This window comes from Anomalospiza imberbis, chromosome 1 (assembly GCF_031753505.1).
Source record: "Anomalospiza imberbis isolate Cuckoo-Finch-1a 21T00152 chromosome 1, ASM3175350v1, whole genome shotgun sequence".
Classification (NCBI taxonomy): Eukaryota; Metazoa; Chordata; class Aves; order Passeriformes; family Viduidae; genus Anomalospiza; species Anomalospiza imberbis.
This window is the reverse complement of record NC_089681.1, coordinates 109,745,630-109,772,499: the sequence shown is the minus strand read 5'-3', so window position 1 is coordinate 109,772,499 and position 26,870 is coordinate 109,745,630. Positions and strand designations below refer to the sequence as shown.

Genomic DNA, 26,870 nt, shown 5'->3' with positions numbered 1-26,870 from the left:
ACATTCCACTATTTGTGCCTGGTGATGCAAACACCCCAGAACACAAAGTACATTGCCAGACAAGAAGAGCACAATGAGTTCCACTCCTGTTTTTCCTTCTGGTACACATACCTTATTTTTTAATATTTTGTCTATAACAGTTATCCACATAGTAATTCTCCATTTCAAAGAAACTGGATACACTCTTAATATAAAATCATATCTGTAATCCCTGCTATCTGTGTTGTCTGATCTCCTGCTGTTTTTAATATGATAGGTCTAAAAATTCACTTATTGTAACTTAAATAAAAAAATTACCAAGTCCTTACTTTAAGTAAGGAAAAAAACCTTCAGCAGTTCATGCACTGGATATCTCAACATTGTTCCTCTCTGAATTACACTAGTGAAGGTTTTTCCCCTTAAAATGAACCTGAGTAAATATGCTGGCCAACAGTCAGACCCACTGCCACATGTGAATTAAATGCAGAGTAGTCTGAGCAAGAGCAGCACTGATGTCAAAGCAAAACCAGCCCTGAGCGAGCAGCTTGGAGGAGATCGGCTTAGAAAGTTTCCAGTAGAACACCATTCCACCAGAAAGTGCTGACTTGATGAAACCCAAAATATTCCACAGGAATGTGCTAATTCAATCAAAACTTTTGAAAGAGGACAGGCTGGCTCGCCAGGCCAGCCAACCAGTCTGGTGAGCTGACTGGCTCTCCCCAGCCCTCCAGGGTCACTGGCTGCCCCATCTGGCCAGGTGCCAGGCTGCTATCCCTGTCCTCTGAGGGGCCCTCTGATAATAATAAAACTAATGGAGTCTTACAAAGTGTGCTGAGAAACAAACAACAGAATTTAAAAATGAAAACCAGAATTATTTCAGAACCAAGTGCAGGATTTCATCAGAAGTTATTGGGTATGTTTGTTGCAAAGCATCTAAAGCTACAAGTCTCTCCTGTGTCTCCTCAATTTTTTATAAAACATCTTCCAGTGAAAAAAGCTGAATCAATATTGCAACAACACAAAATAAGCAATAATTATATTCAAAATCTAAACTTTACCAGGCACCTGTAATCATCAGCAAGGAGTTTAAGGTAAGTGGCTTCCAAAGCACTGAGGAAATTCACATAAATGCCCGTACCTGACCAAAACACAGGGCTACAATTTAAGCAACACCGTTCACAGAGCAATCTCTAAGTGGGCTCGATGCTTGTCACCATGACAAATTTGAACAAGATGGTGCAAGGGGCCTCATTTAACACTCTGGAAAAGCTCAAAGGATGGCTACACAATATTTTAGCAGTCTTTTTTAAAAAAAAAAAAAAAAACCTGTCAACTAGCAAGTAACCCACTTTCTTCAAAAACTGGCTTTTGGCAACCTGTGGTTAACCAGTGCATGGGACCTACTCTGGCTCCTCAACAACTCAGCAAGTAACAGCATTTGCTAATTACTAGTAAAGGTTTTTAAAGACAACATCACCAAACAGCATGATGCTTTTTGCACAATACCATTCATTTAACCAGCTTTTGTATAAAAATGCCTAGATATTTGTTCATGTGTGAATATCACAAGTAGTTTAAGGAATGTGGAACAAAGTTCCACAGAAAAAAAGAAAGAGCTCTTTTAAAATGCCTAATTGAGACAGCAATGAGATCTCTGTTGCAGGCAAGTCACATGATTTTGAAAGAATAAGGCTAATAAAATGTACTGATATATTTATATGAAAATCAGCACAATTTCCAGCATAGAGCTGAAACAATTTTGTGACCACTCTTTCAGAAAACACATGTAAATCAGACAGCTGCCCGAGTTTGCAGTTCACTGACCCTTTCAACTGCCAAATTCAATGCACAAAGGTAGCTCAGAAAGCAATTAGAGATTGGCCAGGAGGACTCATTAATTTATTTAAACTTCAAATCACAGCCAAGCAGTCTCCCCCACTTTTCTGGGGGAGACTGTATGCCTCAGACTCATATTTAAAAAGAAAGGTTTGTCTTCTCAGAATGACAAAATACATACTATTTGCTCCCTGGTGTTTCTTAGAATGAACAACTAATACATTTACAGTACCATGAGGAAAGATATCTAGAACAGAACTAGACATAAGCACAGTTCAATCCAACTGCTCAATCTCTACATATTTCTGCACCTGCAAAGTCTAAGGCTCCCTTCAACTACTTGCAACACAAAACTCAGAGACAAAAGAAGGTGAGGAGAAAAAAATGAAGAAAAAAAATATTTTCCCTTCTAGTGATAATAGGACTGGGAAATATCAGTGACCAACACGAGCAAATGATGCTTGGTTGGCTCTATTCTACTATATATGGCATGAGGCCAAGACAGCAATGAGAAAGTAAAGCATAAAGAGATGCCTTCCATTTTGGAAGCAGGTATCAAAAGTTGACAGCAGCATCTTTTCTTCTCTCAAACAAAACTTGAGATGCCTTTGGCCTATGGCTAAAAGGTCGATTCATCACTATCTCATGATGACAAACAGCAAAATAGGCAAGAAAGAAATGCATGCATATAGACATTCATATGCAGGCCTGGGCCTGAAGTCATGGCAGCATTAAGTTACCAATCTATTAATTTTTTTCAATAGCCTCATTAAAGGGACCACAACTGAGCACTACACAACTCAGTAGCCATATTCTCAAATTCTTCATGCTGCAGTAATTTAAATAGCCAGCTACAGGCTATAATTTAAGATCTAGTCCGTGACTCCAGGAGCTAACCAACTAGAGCTACAAGGATCAATGCACACTTCTCTGAAGTGTTTATGAAAATGAGACCATACTTCTAAGTATCTCTCTCAAACCAGCCTACCTAATTTGATAGTTTCCTTATTTCACACTTACATAACCATTTCCTAGAATCAGTTTCTGAGGCTCACGGTACAGCAGACACACTCCTAAACCAAGAGATGACATGCTGCTGTTAACTCATATTGCACTGCCCACAACCGCTTTTGTCATGCTGCAGATTATCCAGTGGCTTCAGCTGCCACTCACAGGTTTTACTTCTGCTTTGTTGACTTAAAAAAAACTGTGTAAAGGTAACAAGATGGCCCAAAAGAGCTCCAACCAGCACTGTGTAAGCTGAAACAATGCAAAAAGGAAAAAGGAGTCTGCATATGGCACCACTGTGATTCAAACATCATAAATGATACTGAGAGGTTACATTATGTAATTGCCATATCTTCAAACAAAATCTTAGTCAGCTGAGTGCACTCATATGTACATGTAGGAAGCAGCAGGGGAAAAGTCAGTCAAATTTGAGCACACCCTATCAGACGGATTACTGCCAGAGCTTGCTCTCTGTCAGTCTGCCTCCTTCTGCTCCACCCTAACTGATCCCAAGTGCATTTTCCTGCCTTGACTGGGGTGACTAGTGTGCTTCTCTTCTCTCCAACGTCCAACATCCCTCAGTACACAGTTTCCCTTATCTTGGAAAATGCTCAGACCTGAATTTAAGAAGGAAAAATAAAGAGAAAAAAAGCCCTCTTTACTAGATGAAGTCAACCTTCTCAAATATATGTGTGGTAACACCAGGAAGAAAAAATAAATATTTACTCTTCCTAAGTACTGTGCTTTCAAATGGATTACACAACTCTAAGCATATGATTTTAAATTATTTTTGCAATTATGAGCCAGTAGTATTGGATAGCATTATGCTATCCAAAAAATAAGATGGGCCCAACCATTCTTTAAGACTTGTTTCAATAAAACGGTCCAGAGTAGAATACCCTAACAGCAAAGTGCCTGAAGGGTCAAAGGGCCCATGACACTGCAGGTTATTTATGTAGTAAATACTTATGTTGGAAGGGACCTCTGGTGGTCTTCTGGTCCAGCCCCTCACTCAAACCATGACCAAGTTAGACTAAATTGTTCAAGGAAGGCGGTTGCACAACCTCTTCGAGTGCCTTGACCTCCCCCTCATTATGTCACATTTCTACTTAACACTGAATCAGATTTTTCCCTGATGTAACTTGTGAACAACAACTTTCAGCTTCTTGCTCTTCACCTGCAAAAAAGTCCAGCTCCCGCTCCCCTTAGCAATTTCTTTCTAACTGCATTCTATTCTGACATCTGATGACTGGTGAACAATAATCTCATTGAAGATGCACTGTAAGATTTTCTGCCAAAGCAGGCACTAAAATTTCAGTAAGACTTTCTAATTTCTTGTTTCCACAAACCTTTTTTTTTGTGCTTGCCATAGAACTGAGTGTCATATATAGAATAGATATATATTGTGATAGAAAGGTTTGATCCCAGTGGCACAAGTCCTGTTTGCCTTGCATTAAAGCTTGCCTAGAAGGAGAGCTTAGTAGCTGGGGGAAAAAACAGTGCTGCTACAGGTGATTCATTTAATATTGGCCAGTTTGATTAAAATAACAAAAACATATAACCAGTCTTTATGAAGTATCACATATGGAATCAAGTGAAAAAGGAGAAGTTCTTTAGTTCCTCCCAGAAAGTGTATTTTTCTTGAATAATGTGCAAATGCACAGCATGTCAACTAACAGTCCTTAATAAAGTCCCCAGGAGACTCGATCGACCCACCCTCACTGCTTGATGTCATTAGATGAAAGGATGTGTAAACGACACACATCTCAACTGGACAATAAACACACAGTGGTCAAAAAATGAAATAAACACATTCAAATAAGAGTAATTTTATGTTTGCAGGACACAGACCAAACTATATTGCCATGCAGTATATAAAGAGCAAGTTCTTAGGAAGTAATTAGAAAACAATCTACAAGCAAAAAAAAAAAAACAAACCTGTAATTTATGAGTCCACCAAACTAGTTACCAGAATATCTTATTAAGTAAAGGATTATTATCACACTGATGTTTAAAATGAATAAGTAATTATCAGCTTACTTCTTTCTTACCATTGTAGGTTATCCTTGGTTTTGTCAAACACATCACAAGATGTAAATCCATTTCGTCAGAAGATACAAATTTTGAACATACAGGGCACTTGAATCCTATGGAAAATAAAAATATGTAAGTGTGAGCACACTCAACCATGTAGCAAATATATATATATTCAAACCAAAAAGCTATTCTGCACATATAAAAATAAAGAAAAAAGAAATCCTGGAGGCTATTCAGTTTTGACCTGACATTTCTTTCATAAATCTTTCATTTTGTTCTTTCAAAAGATCTCAAAATGGACCATTGTTTCTGGAAACCATTCTGTTGACAATTGCAAACATTGTCAGCACCTCTGGAACATAAACTTTCTCAACAACTTAAAAACAGTTTAGGGCAGGAGCAAGAGGATAATATGACTTTACTAAAACAGAAATTACAAATGTGTAGAGGGCAGAGCCATTAGAATTTGAACTTGTGCAGTAATCCTGAATTAACATGTTCATTTTTACCAGGAATTGTACTGAAACTTTAACCAAGGATCTTGGTTTTACATCTTGTCATACAAGCTGCAGCATCTTTTACCAGTCTGGGGCCCTGGGAAAATATTAACTCAGGGGTGTTGCCTCACCTATTGAATCACTAATACTTCCTGTAGCACTGAAATGTACTGCTCTCATCCTAGCCAAACACGACCTTGTTTAGCTTTTGAGGTCACCGCCTCAGGCAACAAGGGGTAAAGAATAATTAAGACAGTCCGGATTGTGATGCAACTGCATAACAGCCTATGACAAAAGTGCTTAATACCTTAATTTATGTCATTGCCAAAGACAGCAACCTTCCAGTTAAAGGACAAGATTAGCTGGACAACTTTTACAATCCACAGAAGAGCCTGACTGATTTTGATCTGCTGAATAATTAACACAAGTGAGAGACAAAAAAAACCCAACAGGGATCTTGATGCATAGTAGTCCTTAACGAGTTCACCTACAGGCAGATTGTCCAACAGGACAACATTCAGCAAAAATATCTAATCTACATCCACCCTCAGCACAAAGGCACGACTTTTTCTCTGATGCTGTGAAGAGTAATGATGCAGGCCTGTATAAAAGGTCACTGCACCTTCCACCAGCATTCCAATCTGGGCCTGCTCCCACATGTTTTAGTTTGTTGCCTCTTGCTTTTATACTTCTAACCTTGGGAGTCCACAATAAACCGAGTCAGTCAAGGATGACAAGCAACTTGATGCTGCACTTTCAAATAACTGATGCCTGAGAATTTTCATCTTTACTGTTAATTATTATCCAGATGTAGATCAAGCAACTAACCCGAAACAATAGCAATTGAAACAAGTACTGCACTTCCTTTATCAAGAAAATGATGCATTTCTTATGGGCAGCTCATAGGAAGCAAGTCAAAGAGGTAGTAACAACCATAAGGAACTCAGGGCAGCAGCTGAACATGCGCTGGAAACCACTTCCTGAGATAAAGTACAGTTCTGCTTCTTCCAATTTTAGTCATATCTATTTCTTCATTGTGTCAACCTTACATTTCACTTTAAACATTGCTCTTCTCTCCTTGATTTTATTACTCCTTCCCCAACCCACATTTTTACAAACAACAGATCAATAAGCATAGCACAGCCAAATATGTCTTTTGGAAAAAACTAGCTGGAAGCATTAATTTACTTGTCGAAAGCTTTATCAGTGACCTTTCAGCCACTGTGTAGCCTCCTTCACACAGGTGTCCTGGGGTGACTTTATGATGCTGAATTGTATACCCATTCATCTGTTTAGCCCAGAAATAAGTTTTGCACCTTTAAGACTGGTTCTGAGAGCAAAGAGGGAGAAGAAGTGTGGAGTTTGTTTCCAGAACTGTACTCACTCCTGCACATTCCTGCTCCTGGACTGTGTTGTCTGCAGAATGGATAGCAAGAGAGAACTCTCCTTTGCTTTTAGATAGCTGAGGCAGAGAAGTTCCCTAGACTGTGGTTTTTCTTTTTCTTGGAACTGTTCAAACCTGCTCTACACTGAAGAACCCAGAAAAATGCCAGAAGCTCGCTCACACCTGTGGCCCACCAGGCTCAGGAGCTGCATTCCAGCGCCGGAGGGACTGATAACAGACTGAGTGAGCCGAGCTACAGCCCACAAAGAGGACTTTCTGAATTTATCACCTCTTCAGAGCAGTGAGAGGTTTTGTTGTTTAGTATTCATTTTTTGTGCTGGTGAATGCTTTGCCTGCTAATAAACAGGTTTTTTCCACTTTTCTCCAAGGAAATATTTTCCTGAACCAGTTGGGGGAGGGGCCGCTTGAATCTGCTTTCTAGAGGAACCCCTTTAGAGGTTTTCTCCCAAATTTGCCCTAAACCAAGACAGCAGGCTACACCTGAACATGACTAAAATCAAAATTAGTATCTCAGTCCTCCAAACACCCAAACACACCACCCATTACCGTTCTGTTACAGGTTTCTTCAAAAACTGACTCAGGGTAAATTTTCTTTCAATCTTTATCACCCTACTGCTGCTGATTACTAGGTTTTGACTAGACTTAAGACACATGCATTATTCTCATTAATATGCTTCTATAAGGCATAATTGACAACACAGTTTGATGTGAAAAAGTCTGTAACTTCCTTATATGCTTCAGACCGAGTCCTGCTGTGACAGAAGGGGGTGTTTACATTACAGCAAGTTAACTTTTATGTTCATGTCTAGTTAACACTGAGACAGTCATTAGCAAGTTCTCTCTCTGCTTTCTGGACAGAACTCTTCTAGCTTATTCCCTAGAGTCATGAGCACATGTAATTGGGAGAGACAGGGAGGGTCCATATCCCAGGAATCCTTGGAGGAAATATTTTAATCCAAATAAAATATTGGGGAGCACTTGAGTGAATAATAATGATAATTTAATAATAATACTGCTTTTACTTAAAACCATGCTTGAAGATAGACAGCTGTGAAAAATCTTTCAGGTTATCCACCTAGAGTGTTCAGATGAATATGCTTTTACCACTATGCACCTACCTTAAATCTAGTAAATAATCTGTGTTCTAGAAATATAATAAATATTTTAACAATACATTTTGTGGCTTGTCCTGTGTCAGGGGAGAGGTGAAGGAAATAGTTAAATACCTACAAACATCCTCCTGACACAGCAGGTCTGGGATACCTGACTGCTGTAGCTTTACTCAGTGTGCAGAACTGAAGAACCCAAAGAACAGAGGACATCACACTTAACAAAGATTTAAGGAACAACTCAGCTGGCAGAAGTAAAAAGTGTGTTTGTGGAAAATATGTTTTTCCAGTGACCACAATCAGCTGTATGCCAGAGACTAGCATAGTAGCAGAAGAAGAGCCTTGGGCTCACAACACTTGCTGAATCATTCTTTAAATACAAGTGGAATCCGATTTCTCATTCCTTCACAATGTTCCACTGCAATCCAGCTCCTGGATTTAGCCATCTTCCCCAAGAGATGCATAGCGCAAGTTTAGTGTGAAGGAAATTACCATTTCCAACTCTTTTTAGTAACCCTAAAGAGCAATTATTTTGACTATAGACAAAATACTTACTTTATTCTAATTGTATTTGAAAAATATAAATAAGCAAACAATCTACACTGTCCACAAGCCAGTTGAAGGTCCTTTAAAAAGCTCATATTTTCCTACCTTTCCTCAAATCAGAAGGCAATAGTTTCATGACCCAGTTTACAATTAAGTACTGGGTAGGAACAAAGACTCTATTGTACCCCTGCCCAGCAGGCTAACAACATTTATAGCCTATGTTTGTTTTTACCATCTTCTCAAGGAACAATTCCAATAACTTAAAGAGAATTTCACATAACTTTAACAATCAGCAACAGGTCAGAAATAACTTGCTCTCTACATGACTTGTTTTACTGGGTTTTGTAGATAATTCACAGACATTTGGACAAAAAAAGTGGAAGCAGTTATCAGATGAGGCAGCATCACATGAAGAGTCTTCCAAAAACTTATGAAACTCAATCAACTACTTTCTCACTCTCTTTACAAGGGGAACACAACAGATAATATACAGTTCTAGGTAAAAATCCAGCTCTTAGGAAGGTGTTGATTTCACAGCATCCCTTATTTTTGTCCCAGATGACAACTATCATCTTTGTATTAGCATTGTCACTGTCAGCACATCACTGTAAAGTCCTTCCTTCTCCCATAGTAGAGAACTCAGGCTGTGACACACCCTAAATCGACTGAAGGACCACCTCTCATCCCATTCCCTACATACAGAAGTACAGCCCTAAAGAATTGAGCACCAAAACCAAGCACTTCTACAACTGCATCCTTAGGAGGGCAGGGAGCCAAATTCTTACAAGCTCCCATCATCTAGTTTCACAACCCTGACTACAATACTGAAAGTAACACATTACTTAAAACAAAACCAAAATCCTGAGAAAAAAGTTACAATTACAAGAAATGGAGACAGAACAGAAAGTTGCAGTACAGCTACTAGAAAATCCCAAGGTGACACAGAAAATCTGAAATAATTAAACCTGCTTAAGTATCAGGACTTAGAGGTGAATTATGTCTCATTTGCTCTTGACTGTATCGCTTTCTTCAAGCTCTGCCATCTTTTGCAAGTGAACCTCCAGTTGGCCAAGAAATCCCATGTTCTCTCACATCCATCTACCAAACTCACACTTTTCCTCTCTGGCAGACTTGGGACCTACCCACAGGGACAGGTTGATAGGTGGCCACTCATTCTATCAGCACCAATTTCAACCTCATAGTGATGCCTTGCTGTGTTTGCCTTGCTTTGCAAGCATCAGACTGCTTAACTTGCACTTCAGGGCACAGCAGAGCAAACATAAACATCCAATGAAAAACAAACTCCCAGACTACTAAGATTTTTACAAAATCATGCGGGCACTGAGTCTGGAATATCTACTTTGTGGTGTAAAAAAAAAACCTGCTAAGAGCTCCCAGAGAACACAGTGCAGAGTGTCACAGAATTGCACATAAAGAAACATGTTAGACTTGCACAGAAGAGTAGATGATCCTTTCAGTCAATATTAAACAGTTGTAGAAAGAAATAAGCACAAATAAAACCTGCATCAACACAAAAGACTGAATCAGCCTGATCAGAGTAACTTTTCAGCAGAAAACATCAACTGGAACACTGCCAAACTAAAAGTAGAATGGGAGCAGCTGCTCTTTTAAAGTACGCAGCATATTACTATTTTAAGTCTTTGTATCCTTGTGTTTTCAAATAAGATGGATAAATCTACCTTGTTTTGCATTTAAAGAAGTCGTAAGAGAAATCCTTGCATCCACACACTTTTTCTAAGGTATATTTGAGAATAAGAAGCCTGACAAATGTTACTTACATATTCACACATGTTCTTTGGTACATCAAAAAGAAGTACAGACAATCTAGAAACACAGCACCCTGTAAATTTGATGGTATGAGGGTGGTATGCAAAATCACTATCACACAAAGAAAGTCTGTATAATGATACTAAAAAGGAAACAATGCAACACAAAAAAAAGTTGGTTACTTCTTATGTGTTCAGTAGACATGGAGAACAGTCAGTAACTCTGCTCAGAATAAAACACATGTAGACACTGGGAAGTGTGCACCCTTTATCTTTTTCCCCTAGTCTGAAAACAAACAGGGTACACTGACCTTTCCTCACACCTTTCCTGATGTCTAAATCTTTTATTGCTCTTCTTGTCCTCTGGCCTCTCTCCAATCTTACCATGGTGCATTGCCAAGAACTGGGCAGAGATTTCAGGCTAAGACTTCACAAGTCCTGAGCAGAAATTAATACTTATCTATTACAGTGTTCCAATACACTAGGTGTTAGTATATATAGATCCATCTATACACAGCAATATCTCTTTTATGGGTGTATATATAGGCAGGTACATTTTAAACAAACCAACAGGTGATTGGCTTATTTCTCCTATGTCTTACAACAACCCCTAAATCTTCAGCAGAACTGTTGCTAGCCAGGTCCATTTTTAGTGTTATATTTCTGCTCACATTTATTAAATCTTATCTGTCTCTTTTTAATCCATTATTGGCACTCTTTAACTTGTTAAAAAAATTATGAATGCAAATTTTGCCCTCCATAGTGCTTATAAGTTTAGCATTTTATTTGGTTTTTTCAAGTGCCCAGCCTCCAAAAAAGAAGATGACTGAAAAAGAACCCAAAGCAGACCATTGTGATATTTGATTTTAATTGCTTTCCTAAAGGAGCTGTAGGAATTTTTTCCCCAAGTACTTCAGCATCCACCTACTTTTTCACCTAGACCAAATTCTCTAAGTTGGCTTATAATAATATACATCAAAATAGCATAAATATTTTAAAGTCAAAGCATAATGCCTCGTTTCTTTCACTTCTTCATTTTCTGTTCAATTGTGTAGAGACTATGAAGTAAAGTTTTAAGAACAGCAGAAAAATAAATGGAAATAATTCAGCTTCTCAGTGAAGTAACAGTCCTGGTCAAGATAAAATTAAATTACTCCCTTCCTCTGTAAACTAATTTGTAAAACTTGAAGGTTAAAAAAAAAATAAGAAAAGCTGTCCAGTAAAGGCCACATGGTCTATCAGAGTTATATGGTCACAGAATTCTCTCTTCTCCTCAGACAGCTGAAATGGAAAAAGAGAATGAGTAATTCTGCAAGCTCAAACCCACAAAGCTTTGTACACTAAAGCATATAGTTTTTACACAAGCTAACATCTTGCCTGGCAAGTTTACTTTAGCCATCAATGAGAATATGAAAATTATTTCACACTAAATTCAAGAACAAAAAACTAACATTTTTTTAAAGTCTTTCTGTTAGAAAGCGAAAGAAAAAAAGAGCATTACCAATTCCCAGGGAACCTTCTACAGGAAAATTTCTAGGTGCTGTAGCTGGCAACACCAATGGCTACTCAGAGAAAGTTTGCCATTTCATGGACATAAGTCTTTTGTTAAGGAAGAAAATGTCTCAATGAAAAATCACATCTAGTTCTCTACCTTTCATCCTTCCTTCTGTTGTCAATTGTCTAAGCCAGGAGAACACAGCACCACCTGGAAAGACTTCTGGAGATGAAAAGAAATAAAGAAATGCTCCCTTCACTTTGGGACCGAATATGAAATCAAACAGAAATAAGGAACACAGTACAAACATTCTAGGCTCTGTCTTTTTTAGAAAAAGGAGCCACAGTAAAAACAAATAAGCACTTACTGATTTCAGGTTCATAATCTAGTGGGGTTTTCTTCCCCACTTTTGTGCCATAATACTGAAGTAAACAAACTTGTGAATTCCTTGAGGGAAACAAGGGATTTTCTCTTGTATTTTCTGATTTAAATGTCCCACACAACTCAGAGGAAAAGGGGGGATATGTAAAGTGGGGGATAAAAAACCTGAACTATTTTAGTTAAGGAGTCCACAGAATAATTAGAAAATATATGTTTGGATAATACTTCAGCTCCTAAGCAAAACCTTATGAAAGACAGAAACTTGTTACATAACTTCTTCAGCTCCCTTCATCTTGGTAAGTAGGAAAGTTAGATCTTCAGTAGCAATCACTGAAAAATAATGCAGTACAGCATGAAGAAGAGAAATTGAACAGGCTTTTCTGACTCATAAACAAAGCCTTTATCAACTACACAACTTCAGGTGTCTAATATCAATGTAAAAGTATCATGTGATGATGATTATAATTGACAGCTGCACAGTTTTAGAAACTGAATGAACACAACCATTAAGAGAGAAAAAAAAGCCCGATTTTAATATATCTTGCAAACCAGAAGATGAAATTACAGGCAGGAAAGACCTGTGGAAAGACTGATATTAACTTTAAATAGGACAATAAGAGCAGCTGTTATTAGAGGAACAGCCTTTTAAGAGTGACATTTCAGATCAATGCAAGCACCAAAGGGAGAAGGAAAGACCTTTTTAGCTCCACCTGTTTTGCAGGGTCAGTTATCCCCTCAGTCCCATCATCCATCGGGATCTGTAGTCAAGCTAAATGAGAGACTGCTCAAGTCTCTGTCATCCAAAGTCCTAGAGTACCTACACTTTCAAACTGACAAGCACATAAACAGGAACAGTTCTTCAAGTGACTTGTAAGCCATTAATTCACTCTTTAACTTACTACTTCATTACTTGCATTTCAGACACGTCACACCCTTCCCATCACAGATCCACTCCACAAGTTTCTCAATGGATCTGAAGTTGCTGAAGACTGACAAGTGTGAATATAAACTTCGGTTGGGAGCAAGCCTCAGTTTTCATATAAAAAACGCTCCACCCACACCCTAAACCCAGAAGATTTTAGCTTTTGGCTTACAATGCTTGAGAAGCACATTTTCAACTAGCAACCAAAAACTCCCCTTAACAATGAGACTTTGCCCAGAGAGTATCTTTCACTTCCATTGTATTTTCCCAAGGGAGGGGGAAGGGGAGAGAACCTAAGGAAACACACTTCTCTTTTTCATGTAGGTGTGATGACTCGCTTCCAAAAATCTGACTCAAGGACAAGAAAGGAAAGACACTTTTCTTCTCTCTCATGTCTCTCCATCATCAGATCTTTGGCAAGCAGAGACAAGGGCAAGGTCCCCCTCTAGCCTTACCAGCAGGGTAACATAAGGAGTATGGGAAGAAACTAACCCTATCACCATTTCAGAGGCTTTTGTACACAAGTGGAGCCACTTGCCACTCAGGTGAAACCTTGTAGAGCTGAGATGTTGTCTGAATATGAAGTTCAGCCAGGGTGGACACATTTTTGAGCCCAACTGACTGCCTTCTTCAGAATGCAAGTAGCCAGAAAGCACAGTCAGTGGTTCAGGGCACAAATGTATTTTATTTACACTCAGCAGACGAGATCAACCTGCCTAACTAGCTCGGTTATGACGACAAATAACTCACTGCAGGCCAGCTTGGAATTCTGAAAACTTTTAAGCAAATGAAATGCTTGAAAACTCTTACTTCAGAGATACCTCATATGCCCATTGCTTTTTTCTTCCTAACTCACCAACCTCAGTTCAAAGAGGAATAATTCTCTCTCGTTCCCAGTCTCTCCTGAGCCCATACATTTGTTTCTTTCTTTCTTCTTGAATTTTGCTACTCCCTCAATTTTCTCTTACTGTCTGGAGCAACATTTTTCTCAAACACCCAAAAAAGGTCTTTCCACTCATAATTTCACAATATAAGTGGAGGAAGACAGACAGGACAACTGTGTTCTGTTGTCAGAAGGCACTTCTTGAGCAACTGAGTAATTTGGCAGGACAACTACAAATTTTTAAGTGCAGGGAACCAGTTTGTCTACACTCCCCTGCCCTACTTCACATTGTCAATAAAGTCACTACATTCAAAAACATACCAGGGTTAAAGAAAATTTTCCATTAGAAATCACATCATTGAAAAGAGAGTGTAGGAAGAGCTGCTCCAAGATGAGCAGAATCAAGCCCTAGGTTTTCAAAATGCACAGGTGTAAATACCTTCAAAACTAGTGCTGTACAGAGCAACAAATCTGATCAAAATTACATGAAGCACAATAACAAGAGAGGAGAGGGTGGCTATACCATGCTGAGAATATATTTAATGATAGCTAAAAGGGAAGAGGTATGATGCAAAAATGGCTGAATAATGGTTGACAAGGATGACTAAACTGAACACGTGAAACAGAGCATCTTGTTGGACGAAGAGAAGTCTTCTGAGCAAACTGGCCGAAATGCATACGAGGTCTCACGAAAAAAGAAATGGGAGAGACAAAGTAAACACTGCACTTGTAACGCAGCAGACAGGAACAAAGGAGCAAGCCCCAGGAGAAGGCAGCATCTTAGAAGACAGCACAGATAATGATGCTGCTTGAAAGCATGCAGAAGACAGTCTCTTGGAAAATCTGAGAACTATTATTCTACTACACAAACAAGGCGATAATGGAGACCTGACAAAGCACAGCATTTACAGACAATTAGTCTGTTGTCTACAAAGTTTTTACCAAAGTAAGTGAGGGTAAAAAAAAAAAAAAAAAAAAATTGTCCTCACTAAGGCAAAACTTTGTAAAGTCTGATTTGGTCGAAATACTTACCAATAACCTACTTGTTCCTGCAGAAATAGAGGTAGCAGTGACAAAAACAAAAAAAAAAGGGGAAAATGAATCAATGACGAGAAAGTCAGAGTACAAAATAAAAAGATTACATCTGGGAAGAATATATGTAAGTAAAATGTTAAGTTATTTGTGGGATGTCCCCAGAAGTTTATGTGTTAATTCTAGAGAATAATGATTCATTTTTTGACAGCAACATTAAATTATATACCAAAAGTACTTATTATTACATTTATTACTCAGTATAACAGGAAAATTTTACCTATTACAGTTTCAAAAAAGTCAAAAACAAATGTTTCAAAGCATACTTATTTTCTTGTGCTTTTCATCTATTTTTTTATCACACAACAATGATTTTTATTACTTAAGCACAATAGCAGATTTTCCTGTATTATTATACTCTGTATTTTCCCCCTTTATCTCTCCACAAAGCAGTCCTCCATAGATTTCATAACTGATCAATTCAGCAGGGAAATATCTAACCAATGCACTCATTTACTTTCATTCACTTGAAATTGGTGAGAATTTAATAAGTAGGGCTGGTTGGCTGGTTATTTGAATTTGTTGGGGGGAGGTTGTTTGGGGGTTTTGCGGATGGTTATTTGTGGTTTTTGTTCGTTTGGCTTGATTTTTTTCCAGAGTAGGAATATGGCTCATGAATAAGAATAGAACGTTTTAGAAAAGTCTGCTTAAAAATACCATTCATTCTCAAAACAAAGGAATTTTCTTTAAGGATTGACTCTTTATTTAAAAGCATGGACAGTCTCTGCTTATCATAACAGCCTTTTGTTTATAAATGGAAAATTTAGCTAAGAGAAGTTCACTCTACATTGACCCATCTATTCTTCCAACTTGGAGAATATTTACCTTAATGTATGGACTATTGGCCAGACTAGGGTGTTGGATCATAAAAAGCCAGACGTTTAAGGTAATTAAAGATAATATTACAAAATATAGAGATGTCCAAGGGTTGGTTACAAAACATGTTAATTTCAGAAGTGTACACTGGAATGAGACCATTAAATTCCTCCGCATTAACATAATTTAAGTGTTTAACATGAGCAGCATACAAATTTTGGGAAAACGTGTTTTGGGAAAATGTGTTGCTGAAGTTTCAATAACACACATCTATGTAATGCAACCGCTAGTTTTCCAAAAGTTCTTATGTCTAAGACAGAACCTTTTAAGAGCATTTGGGAATATACCATTATGAAGAAAGCATCCAAAATGCCTAATAAGAGGAACAGTAAAGAAAATGCATTAATAGTTCAGAAAAAGACAGAAATGAAGTAAAAAAGATATACCCCCCAAACTATTTATTGTCAGTAAAAAGTGAAGGTATTGAGTTTCATGCTTTAAACATATCAGTAAGAGATTTGTCTATATTTAGTCTTTCACCTCTAAGAGTACACAGCACCCATAACATATTCTGCAATATCTTTAACAACATCCATAAATCCCAAACCAACCAAACTTTCAAATGATATGTTACACCACTGCTACCACAGTAACTAAGGCAGAAAATGCAATTCTTGCTTCTTCATGGCTAAGACAACACCATTTGAACAAACTGTTCATATTTTCTATATCACTCATATTTTAAATATCCCTGGTAGTGAATGCTATTGAGCATTTCCTCTTTTTTTTTGCTGCTTACAACTGCTGCATTGGTCTATCAGTCAAACTGTTGAGAAAGTTGATTAATTACCCATTTTAAACATCTGCGTGTAGAAGAGAAACATCTTGTTTACATTAACCAGATCATGCTAATAAGATGCACATATGCATGCATACACACACAGAGCACAGACTCTAAATGAATTTTAACAGGGCTCTGCAGTTGGAAAAAAATAGATTGAATGACAGTTTGACTTTTCAACAGCTTGTAAAAACCACACAGTAACTCAAATCTTTTTAGTTATCTAATTACACCTTTCACATAGGGTGTTATATGTTTTCATTGCTTTACTCATCCATAAGGCTACTGAAGGTAAAAGAACCTACACCTACTTAAGAGGGATGGTTTTTTTCCTCACTGTTCAAAGAAAATCATGGCCTGTCCTTTGATAGACATAAGCAATACTCATTAAAAAAAAAAAAAAAAAGGAGACACTGTCTTGAGTTTGAAAACTGAGATAGCGTGAAACTGCAACATGGTAATGAATTACACTTTAATAAGAAAGGTTGTTGATGTTTGTGGGTTTTGTTTTGTTGTTTTGGGTTTTTTTTTTTTGCAAGCAACTATGGAGCAATCCTAACTAAGGAGCAGTCAGTATTCCTGTTTCAAGAGTGTCCGTATTAGATCAGAATCAGGGAATGCCAATGGTAAAAATATGTTTGTTCACATATATGTATTAGTCCCTCCTCCAAAGAGCTTGCACTCCAAAATAGACAAGAACAAGCAATGGTTACAATGGGAGCAATGTCTCCATTACATACTTGAGAAAGGCAGCAAGAAACTAGCCCTACCTTACACAGAAAGTCAAACAAGTTTCCTAAGTCTCTGGCTGTCACCTTATATAAAAATGCCTATTTGCCCACAATGACATTGAGACAAGGGTCAGAGAAAAAAGTAAATCAGTGACATAAATAAATCTACTCTGCCTTTTTGTGTAGCACTGCCTACTTAACCAGCATCTTACCTAATGAGTTAGCAAGGCTCTACCACAGGTCCCTAACTCCAGTGACTGTGTAGTTTAAACATAAATAATAAAATGCTCATTAGAAAAAAAATCATGTTTTGAAAGAACTAAAAAGCTCTTTAGAACAGTTCTTGATGGCAGCATAAAAAATGCCTAAGTTTGAGCCTGCAATCCACCCAACTTATTTACACATTCATCCCTTTACCTTCCTTCTCTGCTGTATTAGCCAACTTGGAGACTGAGAAGATCAAACAGAAGCTAGAGGGCAAAGACCAATAAGGGGCATCCAAAGAAACTCTTCCATGACATAACTCCAAACAAACAGCTAAAACACCCCCCATGCTAGAAGAGACAAGCTAATGAAAGATGTGCCCAAAATGTGCTGTACACATACTTTACCAGCAAACAACTAATTGCAGAAAAAAAAACCCTTCCAAAATACACATCAAATAACCCAACACCTGGGATTTAATTCTCTTCAGAGAGGCACTCATAAATTATTTTTAGTGCCTCTCACACATTAGACATCTAAAGCCCTGAGGCAGACTACTTAGGACAACTACTACCCCAATGTCAAAATAATTAGAAACACAGATTTGTATCTGTTTTCCCATAGTAGCCTTTCATTCTAGGTTGAAATTGTAACTTTCCAAAATAGTCTGTGAAGGACACAATAGTTCTCAAAAGGCACTTTTACTTAATCAAACCATTGCCCAAGCAAGAAAGATTTCACCCTGTTGAGCATTCAGGCACTGAATTGTCACATTGTTAATTCTAACACTTAACATAATTTATAGGCACTTTTCTTTTTCAAATTCAATCTTCTCCTTTATCAAAGAGGAGCATTAGTACCTCAAAAATACTTCTGTTTAAGTAGACAGGAGATATACTTTCAATGTCTTATGAAATAAAATCCCCATTATAGTCTTGAAGTATTAATCTCTCACACTTAAACTGTTACCAGTTTTCTAAAAGGCTTTCTTATTCTGGATTTTAGGAGAGGTCAAAACAGCTGTTTCCCACATGGACACAAGTTTAAATCTACTCCTTTCATTGTGGAAGAAGCACTCAGAAGGTAAGTAAGTCCACTACACACAGGTGAGTGTAAGAGCAGCTGTGATAAATTTCACAGTACAGCCACACACAGAATAGTGAGATTAAGCCAGGTGTAAGTTATGAGCTCTGGTGAAAAGACAGACTTGTTCCAGTTCTTCCATAGCAAATTCTATCTATATTTAAGACTTCTGAGAAGTAAGTCATAGGCATGTAAAGGACAGTCTCTGCCTCCAGGCTTTGTGGGTTTATCAAGTAACTTTTTTTAAAACTTGCCTTTAACTACCATTTTTGGGAACACTTAATAAAAGCTCCTAAGGGAAGCTGGCATTCCTGCCAGTCACCACAAAAGCACCTCTTCTCTCTAGAGGAGGTCTTGCCATACCTGTCCTTTACAGAAGTTGTATCAAATCAAGAGATCAGTAAACTAAGATCTGCCACTAAGAGAAACCTATTTTTATTGGAATTTTCCCTTGAAATGAAGCAATACTCCATATGATTCCTGGCTTTGGGCAGTGCAAACGCCATTTAAAACATTAAAATTATGTCTCTTCTTTCCAGAACTGAGCAGACATTGTACCACTTTTTCTATTAATCCTGCAACCAACAACAGCAGTTTCTGATGTGGAAGGTATCTCTGCAGGGCAGCGGGCATGCCACAGAAAACTAACATCTCTCTAATCCTTCAGGGAGTTTTTTCAGCTCCACTTTGCAAAATGAGTGAATGCTGAACTTGTTCTGTGAAGAGAAGACTTCAGCCTGGTACACTCTGTAAGGTACTTTGCCCAGAACATAGTAGGATGGACTGAAATTCTTCTCCTGTTATAAAACTGGTGCTTAGTTAAAACACAGAATTGTCCAGAAACTGGCCTAGGAGGAAAACATTGATGCAGTTGGAAGGGTTATGTCATATATATGGAAATAGAATTATTTTATACATGAGAATACATTTTTGGGTAGAAGTCAAAACCAAGAAAATTGTTCTACTTCACTATTGTGTAAATAGGACAATATGTATTGATATCAGAGATATTCAAAACAACATTGCAAATGAAAATCTTAATTAAGGAAGGATGTTCACAGCACTGAACATCTACACAATAACTTCCAGAAGAAAAATAAAAATTCTTTTACCAGGTGTCTACCTGCAATACAATTCATATGGGTTGCACTAAATCTTGAGACAGACTGATCTTGTTATACTGTCACCTAGTTACTCTAGAGCCATACAGTGAAAAAACAGGTGATCTAGGCTCAAAAAAAACCAAAATGTGTGTCAATTCACTGTGTTACTAACCCACAACACAGGAGGGATTATAACTCCTGTAGTACCTTATTGTTGTTCTTGGCCTATCCTGGTTTGTCATGAAGTTGAGGGCAGTGTTATCCACAAAATAAAGCAGCAAGCCTTCTGGAATCCATTCCAAATATTAAAAGAATAATACAGTATTCTAATCTATTAGCATTCTGGCAAGAACATGCGTACACAAATCAGAGTCTTTAAAACCAATTTAGACAAAAATCCTGAGCTCAAATGTATTAATATGGACAGCTACAAAGCTGCCTTATTTTTCATAGACAAATGGCTTGTACACAACCAATTCAACAAAAGATACAGGAACATCTTCTAAAGTGCCAGTTATGACAACTTGCATTATCAACTCCTATTCCCTCAGGGACAGTTTTACAGAAAGAAACTGAATATTAATCAAGGAAAGAAAAACCCTTATAGATCTACTAGCTCTTGTCTTGTCTTGCACAGGCTAATCTGCTAAAAAAGGTTTGAAATTTATTTAATGTAAATGTACATGGTGGGTTCCATCCCCAACCAAGCAAATATAAATAGCATTTCATGCACTGTCCAATCTCTGTATGCTTCTGTAACTATTCAGGGAAAAAACTGTTCTTATACCAAACCTAAGAAATCAGAATACCAGGGAAATAAAATCCAGAATGTGACTTCAATAAAACCCCAGGACTTATAAATAAAATTATGTTATATATCATGTCTCAAATGAAGCAGGATTGAGAGGAGGGGGAAAAAATAACATTGAAAGGTAGAATGCAGCCCTGGAAATCATGCAACAACTTGCCACAGTTCCCAGATACATGGCAGGGGTCCAACCTAAACAACCTAACCTTAACCCAACCTAAACAAAGCAAAGTTACCTATAACTTAGGGACAAGTGATTTGGAAACACATCTTTTCCAAGACACTAAGAAAACTATAGTATTAATTTTGTTTAGTGATGGGTTTATATTTTTCATTTAGAAAATACACTCCAACAATTGAAATAACAAAACCAGTTTATTTTCTTTTCTTCCTGAAATTCATTTTATCTCTTCCAGTAGGGAGTACAATAAATGCATGTGAGTTCCTTTTTTATTTGTTTAGTAGCAATCTGAATAAAGCTGCCAATGTTCTTATAGAACCTGCTGTAATTATATAGTAGCATACCAAAAAGTCTTCAGCATAAAAAGGAATTCAATTTTACTTAAGATTTCCACCCCAAAGGCAAATCCTGCAAGACACTGCTAAAAAGATGACAGCAAGTAGGGGACAAAAGCACATACTCTCTTAAATAAACTGCACTTAACAATAATAAAAAAAATATTCAGACCACACAGCTCCCTGCTGCAGGGTCGTAAAAAGAAAGAAAAAAAAGAAAAAAGGTCACTAAAGTATTTACAAAACTTGTTTTCACATAGGAATCAAAGTATTACTGTGTTTTCCATCTTGGCTGTGAAAGCCATTAAGTGAAATTAATTATTCACGTTTTGTTCTTTTTCTTCCAAACACAAGATTGATCTTGTCTTGTTACCTCAGCATTACTGGATACAAACCTATCCCTTTTCAGAAGTAAATATTTCAGAATACCACCTTGTAGATTTTATCTTCTTGTCAAGAAAAACTAATATTATTTCTAAAGGTTAATCTTTCAGTGAGCCTCCTAATGCTCAGGGCATCTTTCTAATACTAACTCAAATACTAACTCTGAGAAACTCAAAGAGGTTTCTCCAGGTTTTTAAACATTTAAGGTCAAATACTTTAATTCTCTCTTTTTAAAACATTGGTGTCGCAGAGCATCAAACAGTGTGAGAACAGCAAGGATCTGCATAATTTGCCTTTTCTTTTCTACTTCCACATACTGTGAGGAACCAAGCAGGGAAGTCCAGTTGAAACCACAATCCTAAAACTTTCAGCAGAAGATGAGAACTAGGTCCAGAAAGTCCTTAAACGACGTGAAAAACAAACAACAGAGGTGAAACTAAGAACAAGGAAGCTGATGATTTACCAATGTTTTGGAAAGGTGTGACAAGAAACTTATTTTCTAAGATAAAAGTGAACAAGTAGATAAACTTCTGGAAAGGAAGGAAGGATGGAAGAGCGAGAAAGGAAGAGCGAGAGAGGAAGAGCGAGAGAGGAAGAGCGAGAGAGGAAGAGCGAGAGAGGAAGAGCGAGAGAGGAAGAGCGAGAGAGGAAGAGCGAGAGAGGAAGAGCGAGAGAGGAAGAGCGAGAGAGGAAGAGCGAGAGAGGAAGAGCGAGAGAGGAAGAGCGAGAGAGGAAGAGCGAGAGAGGAAGAGCGAGAGAGGAAGAGCGAGAGAGGAAGAGCGAGAGAGGAAGAGCGAGAGGAAGAGCGAGAGGAAGAGCGAGAGGAAGAGCGAGGAGAGAGAAAGAAGGAGAAAGAGAGAGAAAGAAAGAAGGAGAAAGAGAGAGAAAGAAAGAAGGAGAAAGAGAGAGAAAGAAAGAGAGAGAGAGCAAGAAAGAAAGACAAAGAAAGGAAGACAGAAAGAAAGGAAGCAAGAAAGAAAAAGGAAGAAAAATGAAGGAAGTTCGGAAGGAAGTTCGGAAGGAAGTTCGGAAGGAAGTTCGGAAGGAAGTTCGGAAGGAAGTTCGGAAGGAAGTTCGGAAGGAAGTTCGGAAGGAAGTTCGGAAGGAAGCAAGAAAGGAAGCAAGAAAGGAAGCAAGGAAGGAAGCAAGGAAGGAAGCAAGGAAGGAAGCAAGGAAGGAAGCAAGGAAGGAAGCAAGGAAGGAAGCAAGGAAGGAAGCAAGGAAGGAAGCAAGGAAGGAAGCAAGGAAGGAAGCAAGGAAGGAAGCAAGGAAGGAAGCAAGGAAGGAAGCAAGGAAGGAAGCAAGGAAGGAAGCAAGGAAGGAAGCAAGGAAGGAAGCAAGGAAGGAAGCAAGGAAGGAAGCAAGGAAGGAAGCAAGGAAGGAAGCAAGGAAGGAAGCAAGGAAGGAAGCAAGGAAGGAAGCAAGGAAGGAAGCAAGGAAGGAAGCAAGGAAGGAAGCAAGGAAGGAAGCAAGGAAGGAAGCAAGGAAGGAAGCAAGGAAGGAAGCAAGGAAGGAAGCAAGGAAGGAAGCAAGGAAGGAAGCAAGGAAGGAAGCAAGAAAGGAAGCAAGAAAGGAAGCAAGAAAGGAAGCAAGAAAGGAAGCAAGAAAGGAAGCAAGAAAGGAAGCAAGAAAGGGAGAAAAAGAAAGGGCGAAAGGGTGACAGAAAGAATGGAAGACAGAAAGAAAAAGGAAGACAGAAAGAAAAAGGAAGACAGAAAGAAAAAGGAAGACAGAAAGAAAAAGGAAGACAGAAAGAACAGAAGAAAAAGAGGAAGGGAGGAAGGGAGGAAAAGAAAGGAAGAAAAAGAAGGGAGAGGAGGAAGGGAGAGGAGGAAGGAAGAAAAAGAAGGGAGAGGAGGAAGGGAGAGGAGGAAGGGAGAGGAGGAAGGGAGAGGAGGAAGGGAGAGGAGGAAGGGAGAGGAGGAAGGGAGAGGAGGAAGGGAGAGGAGGAAGGGAGAGGAGGAAGGGAGAGGAGGAAAATAACAGCTGACCTGTGAGTCAAACTTGTAAAGAATGACTAAGAGCCTTCCAGGGAAGTGTACCTGGGGGTACACTGGAGGCTGTCAAAGCTGCTTTCTGCACCACGGGGCACTGGGGCAAATGAGGGTCTATCACGAATTCTCGGTCTTTTCAATAGGATGAAGGGGTCCAGCCCGGCAGCTTTGGGCTGGAGTGGCACGTACAGTTCCTGTGCTGTGCTTCACCTGCGGGCTGGAGAAGCCCCCAGGGCCGGAGCACCTGGGGGAGCGGCCGGCGGGGACGAGGCTCCGCCTGAGCTGTCCAGGGCGCGGGTGCTGAACAGGTTCTGCCCGGGGAGGGACTCGCCAGGAACGCCGGCTTCTGCTCTCCCTGGCCTCCACAGAGCGGCTACTAACCCCAAACAATTTATCCTTGATTGCCAGCCTTTTGTTAATCCTGATATTAAGTGCAGTTAGCCAAATACCACAAGAATGACACGAATATATTAATACATGAGGTCTGTCTTCTGCAGCCAGGCCAGGATCAAGCCCTTTACGTTTTTACTCTCAACCTTAAGCCGAGATTCATGGCTTAAAGGCACAAAGAGAAAAACTTCCGTTTGTGTACCATGATGATGAGGTACATGCAACTGTAAGAAAAACCCTGAAATTCTCCTCTATTTATACAGCACGAGTGCCAATTTGTATAAACAGTCACAATGGTACTTTGGTCTGTGTTATGGAAACAGTTTTTTACAGCCCAAACAGCTGCTTCTAGTTTTAAAGAATAATTGCTGCTGGCTCTCTTGTTTATACAAGAAGCAGTTTCAAGTTTACTAGGTAACACCAACAGTAACACCAGACAACTCTATACACAAGCCTGATTTCAATGAACTCTCTTATCAATCTATCCTCCCAAATCTCACTAGGCAGGCAGCCACTGACAGAAACAAACAACCTATGTTTTTAAAGACAGTTACTTTATTGTTAAATGTTGTCTTCTTCATTACCACCCTGGTCCTTATGTGTCAGACACATGTAGCAAATTAGAGCTTTCTACAAGCCTAATTCAAAGTAAGAGGCTATAAAAATCGAGAGGTACTAAGTGCAGTAAATGTCCTTTCAGCTACATTTCAAGGCTATATGCATCATTGAAATTGTAGCTAAAAGCTAGCAAGAGCCAAGTGCAATTAGAAAGGAAAAAAAGAGCCCTTCATGATTGTAATGAGAAAAGAACTACCTGTTTAAAAAAAAATGCATCAATTGCAAATTTCTGCATTCAAAATGGGAAATCAGTTGCAAAACAGTATGAGTAATTTGCTTATTAGGAATTTTTCCAATGGTAAAATTAGTTGTAAAAATAAAATACCAGAGAAATTAGAGGGTTTTCCACTAAGAAATTAAGAAAGAATAAACATCATCTGCTCGGAATGGACTAAACCCAGCTGATCCCATATTCCAGTGCTGGTAGGAACCCCAAGGACTCTTCATGTACTATGAACATCAGAGAGACTTTTGCCCACACATCACTCATTAGAATTAAATCTGTTCTTACAAGCCCTTTTTCAAAAAGTTTTCGGAGAAAAGTCATTGTATGCATAACCTAAATATAATAATGAAAATTTTAAAATAATGAATTATTTTCCAAAACACTCTGTGAGAAAGGAAAAAGCAATGTTTAAGTATGGCTTACAACAATAGCTGACTGAAATAGCTGGCAAAGTATCTTTCCTCTATACTTCCCTCTCTGTGTACAAGTACTTGTGGTGATATTTGTAATCCTCAGTTAGAGGGTTCAATTGCCATAGTATTCACTGACTTCCAGGGTTAGGAAAGCACCATTAAAATTTACTTACAATTTATGAGTTTCTGCGGAGGCCTACAGATCTAACAATTTAAAAGCATGAATACTGAGACTGCAGAAAGAGCTCCTTCCCCTTCAGCAGAGGAAGAAATCCTTGTCAGTCATAGATGACAATTCCTGACAAATGGGATTATGCCCTTCAAGGTAGATTTGTGAGCAAACAAGAAATTCTGCAGGAGCAAGACTCACTGAGTGGAGTAAAACTGTCCTCAAAGTGTTTTAGCTGTAGCAATAGCTTAAATACATTGTACCTAGTACATTTATCATCATTGCCTGAAGGAGCATGAGGCTTATTATGTCAGAGAGAAACTCCAGGAGGGAAAATAAAAGAAAAATAAGGTCCTATCTTGAGGCTTTTCTTCCTTTCCTATTTCTATCTGAAATTTCACATGTCTGAAATCAAATCACAAGTGTGTAATTTCATAAATTTACAAATCCTTAAGGCATAAACAGAAAACCAATAGGATTAGAATTTAATATGCTGACATTTAAATTCCAGGCTATAGTGCCTTGTGCTAGATGTACAGCCTATTTACATGGTTAGCTCTTTGAGGGAGCAAGTTTAATCAGTTTTAACTCATATGTGCTTCAAAACACTGCCAACAAAAAGCAAAATTTACATCACAATTTTCAAGTTTTGGGAAATATAAGTTAGAAAAATTTGAATCCTAGAAAATAGATATGAATAGATACCCTAAAATAAATAATTTAATCAAAATGGCCTCTTCTCTTTGATACAGAACTAATTATCTATTTCAATAGGTTTCTCTTCAGTGTTATTCCTCCAATAATAGTACTGATATACAATTGCAAAATAAAACTAGGATATTAAAGTTAAAATCTAAATTACATATAATACCTTAAATTATGTCTTTTAAGAAAAACAAAGAAACAAGTCCTAAACTTAAACACTGATCTCCTTTTTAAATGTGAGTATTTTTAAGATCCACCTAAGTCAGTATTTCTGCATATTTATTTTTGTTTTCAATAGCACTACAGTTACTAATAAAGGTGTTGCAAGTAAGATGACTCATCCACACAGAAAACAGCAAAAGGGCAGGAAAAAGGAAGAAGAAAGGAGAGGCTCTCAATAAGTGACACAGAGCTTTAGTGTCACAGGACCATAGTTTAAGAGATTAGAAAACAATTGTATCAGTACTCATATCCTGCATCCCAATTCCCTCTAAGTAAGAATGCAACGAACACCACCATTCCATACAGACCTTTCCTTCTCTCTTGCTTACAAGTCTGGCATCCTTGCCAGATGATTTCTTTTGAGGTTAGCATTTCCTGGGGTGCTTACATTTTCCACTCATTTAAATTCTGTATCTTTGTGAATAGTGCTGGGTCAGCAACATGTTGAATACAAACGTTTATTTTAAAACATATTTCAAAGAATGCTTGCATGCTACAGCTAACAAACTTTTAGGCTGTCATGGGACACAGCTATTTAACAGCCAAGAGATAGTGCAAATGCATGATAGAACAATGATGAAAAACAGGAGTCCCTAGAGGTGCGTCTTATAACCAGTATTTTACAGCACTTTTGAAAATACAAGAGTATCGGCAAGCTGTAGTTTTGACC

General features: G+C 38.2%; 1 protein-coding gene across 2 annotated transcripts in view; it reads right to left on the bottom strand.

Annotated features, from left to right (window-relative positions):
* The window catches only part of ZNRF2 (zinc and ring finger 2), a 55,186-nt gene that overhangs the window by 17,384 nt on the left and 10,932 nt on the right, over positions 1–26,870 (bottom strand). The window contains exon 2 of one of the 2 annotated variants that reach the window (XM_068205779.1): positions 4,864–4,970. In XM_068205779.1, the coding sequence (XP_068061880.1) occupies positions 4,864–4,970 (107 nt within the window). The remainder of the gene's footprint in view (positions 1–4,863; positions 4,971–26,870) is intronic. The other variant, XM_068205789.1, reaches the window with a different exon arrangement.